The following is a 12,430-nucleotide window of genomic DNA, read 5'->3' on the forward strand; positions in this document are numbered from 1 at the left end:
TTCCTTGATTATGGTTGGCAGATTTGATGGCCCCAGGGTGCACTGTAGCTTGGAAAAGGAAAGGATAGTCCTTATCACAAGGATGAAGCTTGAAGAGCATGAACCAACTCCAGAAGATCGAACATCTCTCATTGATAAATGTTTTGGAGATAGAACAAAGAATGTTGTGTCCACAAAACGCACATTTTTATCACTTTTCTCCTCGATCCCACACACTGATTTGGTCTCCATGTGTCACCTGGTGACAATTTGAAACCTTTCAGGGCATGGGAGAGGTCAATTTCATGACTAAACCCAATCCCTGTTCATCTAAAATACCCTTGACTTTGATATTATCCTTGTAATTCAAACTCTTTATTTTCCATTTTGTTAAGAAAGAACTTTTATTGTTTAAGCTAGACTTTAAGTCTTGCATTGTTTAATTCTGAAAAATGAGAGTGTAACTAACTCACTAGGTTTTCATCATTTGAAACATATAAGTTTGATTTCTGTCTGGGACCTCACAGTTGTTCTGAAAGAATAAATAATCTTAGAAACCATGCAAAATTTACAAAAATTAAGATCTTCAACACCTTTTGTTGAAGATCTTAATTTTTGTAACCTTAGTCTAGATCTTCAACAACTTGTGTTGAAGATCTAGACTAAGGTGGAAAATACTATTATCTTTCTATCATCACTATAAATCTGGAAAGAGGAAAGTTCGATTAATAGCAGATGTTTTGACAATTGATTCTGAAAGGTTTACTACAGATTTAGAGAGGGGTGAGCTTGTGAATCTTAATTTTTTGTTTCCAACTTTAAGTGGGACTTTGAGGTCCCATGTTCAGAGTTTAATTGAACCTCTCATAAACTGAAGATAAAAATTGGCATAAAATTGCCAAGGAACTTTTTGTTTAATTTAAATGATAGAGAATTTGTTGATTATCTTCTGCAGTTTTTAATTTTGGGCCTGATGGAGACATGGCTTATTTATTTTTGATTTAACTGAAAAAGTAAGATTTATCTAACAATGAGGATATTTGAAAAACTAGCTATTAAGGCTTCAGGTAGCTAATTCTCTTCTTTGTATGAGAATTTAGAAGATATGGTTCTGCTTAAGACAATGCAATATTTAATCATTACAAGACTAATTTTTGATTAATAATAAGCGAGATGACCAGTTTATTGAGTTGGTTAAAGACTATAAAACTTATATATAATAAATGGTGATCACCCTCATGATTCTCCAGCTAATTTTACATACATATCCAAATTTGGAGCATCAGTGATAGACTTATTAGTATTGAGTGAGGAAAGGATATGTACACTGGTGAAAATTGAAAGTGTTACACCCACTCAGTATAGTCGAAGACATATGAAAATGTGGCAAAAGAACCTTTTTTGAAGGGTATTGAATGATCAAAAATTAAATGAAGTACATACAGTGGTATGGAAATTATGGAGACATTTGTTATGCAAAATTGCTATAGTGTTTAGCTTATAAGTTGTGAACTGTGATAGGGAACATGACTTTTTTTGGTCCACAGGTTGTTGGTGACCAGCTATGCCATATTGACAAGTGAGAACTCTGTACACCCAAATGTCTGACTTTGAAAGAGGTCGGATAATTGGCATTTCAGAAATGGGAGCATCATATTGTGAAATCGTCCAAAGGACTGACCATACTGCAATGTCAGTACAAAGAGTGGTCACAAGGTGGATGCAGAAAGGGTCTAGTACTCGCAGACCTGGCACAGGTCCACGCAGAAGGACGACGTTACATGAAGACCGCCATATTGTGCGAATGGCAGTTGCTGACAGATGGGCGATGGCAGCACAGATCCGAGCAGTAGTTACTGCCACAGTCACCTCACAGACAATTGTAAACCGATTGCTTGATGCTGGGCTATGATCTCGGATCTCCATGCAATGTGTTCCCTTAATCAGATTTCAACAACAGCTAACGTGGTGTGCTGCTAGATGTAATTGGACACATGAATGGTGTACAGTTGTATTTAGTGATGAATTCCGATTCTGTTTAGGCCAATGTGATAGTCAGCAGCATTTCCACTGGCATGCTAGAGAAAGAGCCCACCCTGCTGTAATTTCAGAGTGTTACTCAGGTCCAACTCCTGGTGTCATGGTTTGGGAGGCAATCAGTTATGAGAGCAGGACCAAGTTGATGGTTGTTGAAGGCACAATGACCGCCTGCCAGTATGTGGACAGGGTGATCCATCCAGTAGTCATACCTTTCATGAACACCATTCAAAATGGTATCTTCCAACAAGATAATGCCCGTCCTCATGCTGCTGCCATCTCAAGACAGGTCTTGCAGTGTCACAATCATGGATTGGCCTGCCCGGTCTCCAGATTTATTCCCTATAGAGCATGTCTGGAATGCCATGGGTAGACGGATTATATCTCATAGCCATCTAGTGTGCACTATACAACAACTGACGGCATAAGTTGTGCAGGCATGGAGAGACATACCCCAACAAGACATTCAAGCACTTATTGATTCAATACCTGCAAGGATCCAAGAGTGTATCCATGCTCAAGATGGGCATACTACTTATTGAAACATGTAGCAAACAGCAATAAAACCTTGCTTAATTCATTTCATTTTGTGTTCATTTCTTCTGGGTATGCCCCTGTACATGTTTACCAAGTTTTGTGAATTTCCACCAGTGTATACAGACTGATTGAACATCTTGAGGATTTTTATGTTTCTGAGGGCTACATGTTGAACCATCTTTTGGTAGTATTGGAATTATCATTTTGATAACACAAGAAAAAGTGATGCTATTTGAAGAGAACAGCAGGAAAGGTTGACATGGAAAGAAGAAAAAGTAAACTTGTTTACTCAAGCAGTTAGTAACAACTGTAAAGCCATTGACAGTATAGAATCAACTTACTCATTGATCATTACTTTAATTTGGAAATCTGCTAGACAATGTGGGATTAGTAACAAAATTTGGGATAAGAGGCAGAGTTGGTTTTGGATGGTTTGATAAAGACTGTAAAATTGCAGAAAAAATAGAAAAATAGGACATTGTGAGAGTTTTGTAGATTTTGCTCAAATGAGAATTTGGTACAAGGTCATCAAGAGACTTTTGGAAAATTATAAATCGAGTGCATGTTAACCAGACTGCAGAGTCAGATTTCTACTGATGAATGGATAAGTTTTTGAAATTGAATTTTAATAGTGGTGGTCTCGGTGTCTTGCCGACTATGGGTCATGATAATTCTTCTCCTTCTTTGGATGATCCTTTCTCATTTGATGAATTAAAAATGGCAATTCAAAGATTAAACGAGGGTTCATCTCCTGGTATGGATGGAGTGAAAAACGAATTTATTCAATTATTGCCGAGAATGGTTTGTTTAGATATTCTTAGTTTGGAAAAGCCACTGCTTCTTTAATTTTATTGAACAGAGATATGGAAGAAAGTTTTATTAAAAATGATAAGAAAGGTGAAAGATCTAATCCATGTAATTATCATCCAATAACATTGTTGAACACATTTAGAAAACTGTTTACTAGTCTATTATTAAACCCATTAATAAAATGGTTAAATGACCATAATGCTATTTTAGTATTTCAAGGTGCCTTTGTTTGGAGCAGGAGAACATTTTATAATACTTTCATTCTTAATAGTTTAATTCAATATGCGTTATTGAGGAAAAGGAGAAAAATTTATTCACTTTTTATTGACTTAAAAAGGCATTTGATAATGTTAACCTTAATTTATTGTGGAGGAAAATATATATTGTGAGACTCTCCAGATCCTTCATTATTTTCCTTAGGAATTTATTTTCCACTACTACTTATCAAATAAAAAGAGATACTGTTAATTTACTTCCTTAAAGTTCTTAGAACTGGAGATTTCGGAAGTCAAATATTGTCTACCCAACATTCGAAATACGGCCAAGTTCTTCTTGCCAAATTTTTTTAAATACCTATGTTTTTTTTATTTTTCTTGAAAATTTGACCCAGCATATCTTAACGTATTATACTTTGTACAGAAATTCTTCTCAAAAAATAATAACGACAATACGTCGAATTTCAGATTCCCATTATAAGTCTATGTAAAAAATTCCATTAAAGTTCTATTAATTACCAGGGTTGTCCCAAAAGTAATGCACAGTGGGCGTTGTAGGCAACATAGACAGTGTGTAGATGGAAGTCTTACGAACACATTGGTATCATATGGCAGTGGGATTCATTTAAAGGGAAAATGCCAAAAATTCGAAAAGTCAACGAGAACAGTCTGTCGGGTCGGATTTCAGCAATAGAGCAACGTGCGTATATTCGCATCGAAACAGTGCCCAAAATTCATGCCGCGTTAAAAGAAGTGTCTGGAAGGTTTACTGTGAATCGTGGCACACGAAGTTTCGAGAAGGTCGAACAAGCATCGAAGACTGTAACAGATGACAACACAAACACTTCAATCACTGCAATGTTGCTCGACCAAGACTGGAGAATCACGGTAAGAGAAATTGAGGCGGACACAGGTATCTCGAAAATGAGCGTACATCGTATTTTAACACAGGTGCTAGGAAAACGAAGGTGGCGGCATCGGTGCACCGATCATCAAACTTTCAAAAAATACGGCTGGGAACAGCTCCGCCACCCAACTTCGATCTCTTCCCCAAGCTGAAGGAACCCCTTCAGGGAATGCGTTTTCTGACGCTGGGAGAGAAGTGATCCAACAGATTCAGATGCTCAATAAGAAGGGGATGCTGAATGGTATCAAAGCACTTCCGTGCCGCTGGCAAGCGTGCATTGATAAGGGGGGGATTATTTTGAAGGCCTGTAATCACTTGATCTTCTTCAATAAATATTTTTCAAGTTAGAGCCAACTATGTGCATTACTTTTGAGACAATCCTCGTATTATTATTTTGTTAATTAAATACAAGAGTATTTTAAACTACATTAAAAGTAGAAAGTGTGTAAAATACCCTTACCACATCTACCTTTTTTATGCAAGTTAATGTTTTCATTCGCAGTGTGTAGCTTTTATTATATCTCATTCTACTATATTCACATCCTGTATTTATCATTGGAATGTGTATTATGTATGTTAATCCATTTCTGCTTTTTGTGCACATACAATTTATTCTATGAGAAATACTGGCAAAGCAATCACTTGGAATCTTTTTCACTTGCTGTGAAAAAATTTTTATCTATATAATTAACAAAAATTCATTTGAATACAAGTAAACGATTCATTACAAGAATTTGAATTTAAATTTTAATGTTGAAGATAAGTGAAAAGTAAATTGTTACCAGAGCCTCTTCAGCCATCGGTCATATCGACCGATGTTACCGCTTCCCGGGACGTGGACCCAGAGGTTGGATTTTGGGAAGCATGTTCGTGTTGTGAAACGGTGTTGTTTATAATGCACGTGAATGGAATGGTTGGTGATTGGANTAAGTTTATCTGTACATTTTTTATATTCCTTGCAGAAATTATCACATTAAGTAATTCTTATCATTTACGTGATTTTAAATAACTGAATCGGAAGGCGAGATATTTCATGCAAAAGCCCACTGTACACCTATGTAACTTACTGTGTATTTGCATTTTAATTGTTGAATGATGTCAGTTTTTTATAGATGACATCATTGCTTATAACATCAAAGTTGACGGCAATTTTTCCTCTGCAGCGATTTTGCTAAATTGTACGATAATAGGCCTACAGTAACATAACTGGACTGTCTATTTTCATGCCGTCCTTATCCCGAACAGTTTGTAATTTATAATGCCAAACAGACCACGATGAGAAGCAGCCCCCCAAAAAAGAAAACTAGAAGAACCTTTCAATGTAGAAATGCCATATATCATGTTTCGATATACATGATATATTTTTTTATCAATGTGTTTAAATGTTTAAAAAATTGTTTCAATTTAATACAATTATATTAAAACCCCAGATTTTAATTTAAAAAATCTGACACTTATTGCATTTGATTTGTTTTTTTGCTATTATTCCTTTCTTTAAATTACTATCCATTCACGTTTCCCACTAAATAAAATCATAATTTACGTTTTAAGATAATAAAATAAAGACAAAAAGATGATAAAATATTCATTTCGTTGCATTTTTGCAAGTTTTGTTAGACTTTACATAGTCTGCTTGTTAGTGTTCTCCTCGAACCGCTAGATGTCACTAGTTCACACTGTCTCCACTACGGTACGTACGGTTCATGCTAATTCACGAGAGTTTCTGCTATGGTCGTATAAGCTATTTGGAGAACACGAACGTGTAGACTTTGAGCAAGCGTTAATGTCAGTTTCTTTCGCACTATGGCACATATGCAACGTCAGTCTTTTCGCCCCGAGGAGTAAAACTAGCGCGTTTATCATTGTTTATCATTCTATTAACGTCGTTATACGTTAAATAGAAAGTAGTAAGTGTGGTTTAAAATATAGTCATAGACAAAGTTTAATCAGGCATATTATGAAAGTGTAAGTTCGCTGACCTGGTGGAGATTGGAGACTTAAAATCCCACTCCTCGGACACCAATGTAAGTTTTCCGATTTCCAGGGGAAATCGTTAATTCCGCGTCAGGATGATCTAGGGTCGTTCGCGTGTGGGTGTGACAGAGGAGACACAGATGACAAGAATCTCACATAAACCCGTTTATTTTAAACATAAAAGTAAACTTACACTAAGGAACAAAAATGTTCTTTATACAATTTGAGGTTCGAATTGTCGATGGTGTTTCTAATGTTGCTCGAAGGAAGGCCCCAGGGCAACGGCAGGTGAGGAGATTCGTCAGTCGGTGTCGGCGGTCTGAGTCCGTAGTCACAGGTTACAAGTTGGGCACAACCGACGGAAAACTGCTCTTTCGCGTTGACTAACCGTGTGCAGGTGCACATTTTTCGGAAAGTCCAAGTCCTTGAAGATCGGGGATTATATCAATCTCCGTTCTTTGTTTTGTTTTCTTCTGATTGGCTCCACGTCCCCTTTTTCTCGCTCCCCGATTGGTCTCTCGTCTGTCTCTAAGTGAAAGACGATTCCTGTTCGAGTCACCAGAAAGATCCGCTTCGAAGAATCTACTTGACACCATCCGTTACTCTGGATGCAAAATGTTGATGGAACTTTGAAACTTGCACTCATATTTTCCACCATTGTTGTCTAGTCTGTGACGTTTTTGAAATTTAACGACACGACGCGATGTCCCTTTTCATCATTAACCTTTCCTCTTTTCAAAATTTCTATGTTCTAATTATTTGCATATGAGCGACTTGTCAAAGGTCCATCTACTGGAGGTCGTTCGTTTACCATTATTAATCATTTCTAATTATTGCGTTCTGTTTACATCAATAGAGTTTTTTCTCTCGTCGCGGTTTCATATGACTAGAACAACTAATTCAATCTTTGATCGGTTTTTAACGATAGACGATTTTTTTCTAGTTTCGTTTTAATAGCATCAATGCCTGTTATACACAAGCTACCGTATCAAAGTTTATTTCTTAATCATTTCCTCATCCCGAGATATTAACTCTTAGACATCCTATTGTCCCCTTGTTATAGTTTGTGGATAAGAGGCATTGATGTTATTAAACCTTGGTGGTTTTGAGTCGCTACCAAGGATGCGAACAAGCTTCCTTGGTAGCGACTCGAACGAAATTTTGCTAATAAAATGGCGTGTTGTGAGAGAAGCCAAATTTTAAAGTTCTTAGAACGGGAGATTTCGGAGGTCAAAGATCGTCTACCCAACATTCGAAATACGGCCAAGTTCTTCTTGCCAGATTTTTTAAAATACCTTTTTTTTTTTTCTCGAAAATTTTACCCAGTATATCTTAACGTATTATACTTTGCACAGAAATTCTTCTCAAAAAACAATAACGACAATACGTCGAATTTCGGATTCCCGTTATAAGTCTATGTAAAAACTTCCATTTAAGTTCTATTAATTACGAGGGTTGTCCCAAAAGTAATGCACAGCGGGTATTGTAGGCAACGTAGACAGTGTGTAGATTGAAGTCTTACGAACACGTTGGTATCATATGGTAGTGGGATTCGTTTAAAGGGAAAATGCCAAAAATTCGAAAAAACAACGACCAAGACTGGAGAATCACGGTAAGAGAAATTGAGGCGGACACAGGAATCTCGAAAACGAGCGCACATCGTATTTTAACACAGGTGCTAGGCAAAAGAAGGTGGCGGCATCAGTGCACCGATCATCAAACTTTCAAAAAATACGGTTGGGAACAGCTCCGCCACCCGACTTCGATCTCTTTCCCAAGCTGAAGGAACCCCTTCGGGGAGTGCGTTTTCCGACTCTGGGAGAGAAGTGATTCCACAGATTCGGATGCTCAATAAGAAGGGGTCGCTGAACGGAATCCAAGCACTTCCGCGCCGCTGGCAAGCGTGCATTGATAAGGGAGGAGATTAATTTGAAGGCCTGTAATCACTTGTATCTTCTTCAATAAATATTTTTCTAGTTAGAGCCAACCGTGTGCATTACTTTTGGGACAACCCTCGTATTATTATTTTGTTAATTAAATACAGGAGTATTTTAAACTACATTAAAAGTAGCGTGTGTAAAATACCCTTACCACGTCTACCTTTTTTATGCAAGTTAATGTTTTCATTCGCAGTGTGTACCTTTTATTATAATCTCATTCTACTATATTCACATTCTGTATTTATCATTGGAATGTGTATTACGTATGTTAATCCATTTCTGCTTTTTGTGCACATACAATTTATTCTATGAGAAATACTGGTAAAGCAATCATTTGGAATCTTTTTCACTTGCAGTGAAAATATTTTTATCTATATAATTAACAAAAATTCATTTGAATACAAGTAAACGAATCATTACAAGAATTTGAATTTAAATTTTAATGGCGAAGATAAGTGAAAAGTAAATTGTTACCAGAGCCTCTTCAGCCATCGGTCGTATCGACCGATGTTACCGCTTCCCGGGACGTGGACCCAGAGGTTGGATTTTGGGAAGCGTGTTCGTGTTGTGAAACGGTGTTGTTTATAATGCACGTGAATGGAATGGTTGGTGATTGGATGCGACGAATGTGTCGTTGTTTGAACTGTGTGTTTCAGCGTGAGGGATGTTGTTGTTTATGTGCGTGGATGTGACTTACTAAACTAATGTGAGTACGACAAGGGGAAAAAAAATAAAAACCCCTTGTCTTCTTACATCTAGATTAGTAAATTAAATTTAAGGTTTTAGTTTGAATGTTAGTATGACAAGAGGAAAAAAAAATAAAAAACCTCTTGCCTTCTTATCCTAAATTAGTAAATATAAGTATGACAAGAGGAAAAAACAAACGAAAAAAACCTCTTGCCTTCTTATCCTACGTTAGTAAATTGAAACTAAAACCTTAAATTTAAATGTTGTTAGTATGACAAGAGGAAAAAACAAACGAAAAAAACCTCTTGCCTTCTTATCCTAGGTTAGTAATATCCTTCAGAAATAGCAAAGGAAAAAGTCGTTCACTTCTCTTACGAAGCGACGCTTTTTCCTTTCCATCTTTGCCCACACCGAACGAGAGGATCCCACTCGTTGGAAAAGGGAGGAATGATCGAAACATTCCTCCCCTCCCAGTGCGTCAAAGATGATGTCGTCAACATGGAGACATTTCACCTTTCGGAACACGTCCGAATGGCGAAATGTCTCCTCTCCGTTCAACGCGGAACAGAGAATGCTGTCGACATCCGCTATTCCCGAAGGCGATCCCGTGAAGGAAGAACCCCTTCCGCAATCGATGGAAGAGAGTTCCTCTCCCCGCTCAAAGGGGGAAAAGACCCTCTCTTCATCGATTGCGGAAGGAGAACGCCCTTCACACTTCTTCATCTTCTTGGGCCGCAGCCAACGCCAAAACCGCCAGCTCTTCATTCTGTAAAGAAACAAAAATATATATATATATTAATGGGATGCGGATATACTTAACGCAGAAAAAGTACAAGATAATACTCACGACAGAGCTCGCGCTAGATCCTACCGGAAATTGCTAGAACGTTCGAACTGCATTTGCAGTAGAGACGACCCACCCGGAACGAATAAACTCTCTTACGTGTAATTTGTATTTATTTGTACGACAGAAAAGTAAACACACGCAGCACGTAACCATGCGCAAAAGGCACTCGTACTCGATCTCGAATCAAAGTCGTAACAAGTGTTTCGTTCTAGAACAATTTACCCTAGCGTGCGTCACCTAACCGCAACGACTGCATTTAAGAGAGTTTCGTGCGAAGAAATTCCGTACGAGAGTCGACGAAAACACAAGACGTGCCCGCAGCCGGGACACGAACGTTTAAGTGGCACAAAGCATTTGCAGAGTGTTACGTAAGTGTAAGTGTGAAAGATGGACTGCACTCAGAAAAGATCGCATTGTGAAAAGAGACAAACAGCTTAAGGAAAAGAATTCTTTGTGTCCATCCTGTATAGATAACTGTTAAGTGTATTAGATGTGTTTTAAGTGGTACAGAACTGCAGACAATTTAATTCTCGCAAAGTAAGCCATTGAAAAGCGTTGTAACTAATACATAGATTCAATGAAGAAGGCGGAGGTTAAAGGGCGAAATTTTTGACGTCCCGGATGTGTCGAAGGAACGTGTCATGCTTCAGAATACGGTCTCCGTTTATCCTTCGGTCCATCCGGTTCCGAGTGTATATATTTTAGTTAAAATTACGATACGCAATTCGTATTTAGAGTTAGTATTAAATAAGTTTTAACTGAATTTCTATAAATAAGATATTTTCAAATAATCCTTATTCTTCGACCGTGCTTATAAAATATAATCTAGATTAATTACGAAAATAAACCAATGAACAAATACTTAATCCTTTGCGTCCGTCGTTTTCGGCGCTTCGGTCGCTTTCCAATGTGGCGGCTCATTTAAAAGTCGAAAGAGGTACGTTTCGGATGGTAATTCAAACGAAAAACACAAGCGACGGCAGATTTAAACGCAAATATACAAAGTCCGAGTCGGCCGATGTCGTCTCCGAAAGTTGGACTAAACGAAACGAAAATAAAATCTTACAACTAGCTAAATTCTAATTAAAATCTTACTTGGTGTAATGTCGGCGTCCACAAGTCTTCTTAAAACCACGTTCGGGTAGCAAAAACACTGAAAAAAGGTAAAAAACACAGCAGAAACAAGAGCAAAGAGCGTACACGTCCGTCCAGCAAGCGAAAAACGTGCAAAGTGACGCAAAATCGTGTTGCAACAATACGCGTTTCCATAGAAACGGCAATTGTTGCGAGATTAGAAAGCTCGCAACGAATTCGAATGCGATTGACGTCATGGATTCTTTTTGAATTTTAAGGCTAAATATCTGCATTTTTCACGTTTCTATCCCCCGAGTGACGACGGATTGGGATCGAGACTCTCCCTACCGCCCTCCGCCTTCGGTTTCCATTCTCCACCAGGGGTTAGAAGCGAGATTTTCTAAAATCGAACGTCATCTTTACCTCGCCACCCCCAAAACTAGAAGAAATCCTCCCTCTCGTTCGTCCGGTATTTTCCGACCAAGTTTCCGATTGACCGACAGCGCAATTTTTACTGAATTTCTTAATATTTCGTTTATCCGACGCCATTTTAAGAGCGCTTACCTGACGTCATCGGTTATATTAAATATGCGTGTTATAGTTTAGTTACGTAAACGTTAATTAGTATATTAAATAAGCAAATTTTATGAATTCACCTGACCGATAGAAAATATCGTGTATGTATTTTACACGAAACAATCAAATATAGATCTTTCTATATTCAAACTGAAAAGAAGATCGTTCGTTTCAAGAAATGTAACTGTTTTTTATTTAAAAAAATCTATCAATAGCAACGAGTTGCGTAACTTTCTCGGCTGTTGTGAGATTTTATTTAGAAAATAACTTTTATACTTTTAATTATGTTATAATAAATAAAATTGTGTGTGGCGCCATCTGTTATGAGATTTTGCTATATAAACTTTTCATATTTTTAATTATTATAAAACCGCAAAAGGATTAATTTTAAGTAGAGAAACGAGTCTTATAAAACAAAATTACAAATGCTAGTAACGAGTAAAATCTTCATTAACCCGATCCTCTTGAAATATCACACGTGACTCCGTTCTATCTCCCTACCCTCTTGACCTTTAACCACCAAAGTTTAATAAATTTCTAATAATAAATGTTTAATTTCAACTCATTTTTGGAACCTCACACAAGCAAGCACATAAAAGACGACAACAGTAGTTAGAAAAATGTTAAAGTATTTAAGTGCAGGTTGTGTTTACCTACGTACCACAAAAAAGAAGAGTTTTTATAATATTAATGCTCCCAAAATCAGTATATAGCGATGCCACGAATAGTGATTTTGCCGAATACCGAATATTGGTTACGCTTTCGGCCGAAGCGTCGAATATTCGGCAAAATATGTGTACATTTCGCGGGTGACAAGTTACGACCTGTCTCATTACGATGGGTGCGG

At 37.4% G+C, this 12,430-nt stretch overlaps 1 protein-coding gene across 2 annotated transcripts; it reads right to left on the reverse strand.

Moving 5' to 3' along the window:
• Positions 1 to 9,262: 9,262 nt before the first annotated feature.
• Positions 9,263 to 11,757, reverse strand: LOC111614929. Of its 2 annotated transcripts, none has more exons than XR_002755011.1 (2): positions 10,796 to 11,757; positions 9,263 to 9,852 (listed from the first exon to the last, which is right to left on the reverse strand). XR_002755011.1 is itself a non-coding variant. In XM_023356304.1 (2 exons), the coding sequence occupies exons 1-2, from the start codon at positions 11,298 to 11,300 to the stop codon at positions 9,423 to 9,425; spliced, it is 702 nt and encodes a 233-aa protein (XP_023212072.1). In that variant the 5' UTR covers positions 11,301 to 11,737; the 3' UTR covers positions 9,263 to 9,422. The 2 variants fall into 2 exon arrangements, 1 of the variants encoding a protein (XP_023212072.1); XM_023356304.1 differs by having other exon boundaries at positions 11,029 to 11,737.
• Positions 11,758 to 12,430: the final 673 nt, after the last annotated feature.

This window comes from Centruroides sculpturatus, unplaced genomic scaffold, assembly GCF_000671375.1.
Source record: "Centruroides sculpturatus isolate CEXI.00-Female unplaced genomic scaffold, Cexi_2.0 scaffold81, whole genome shotgun sequence".
Taxonomy (NCBI): Eukaryota; Metazoa; Arthropoda; class Arachnida; order Scorpiones; family Buthidae; genus Centruroides; species Centruroides sculpturatus.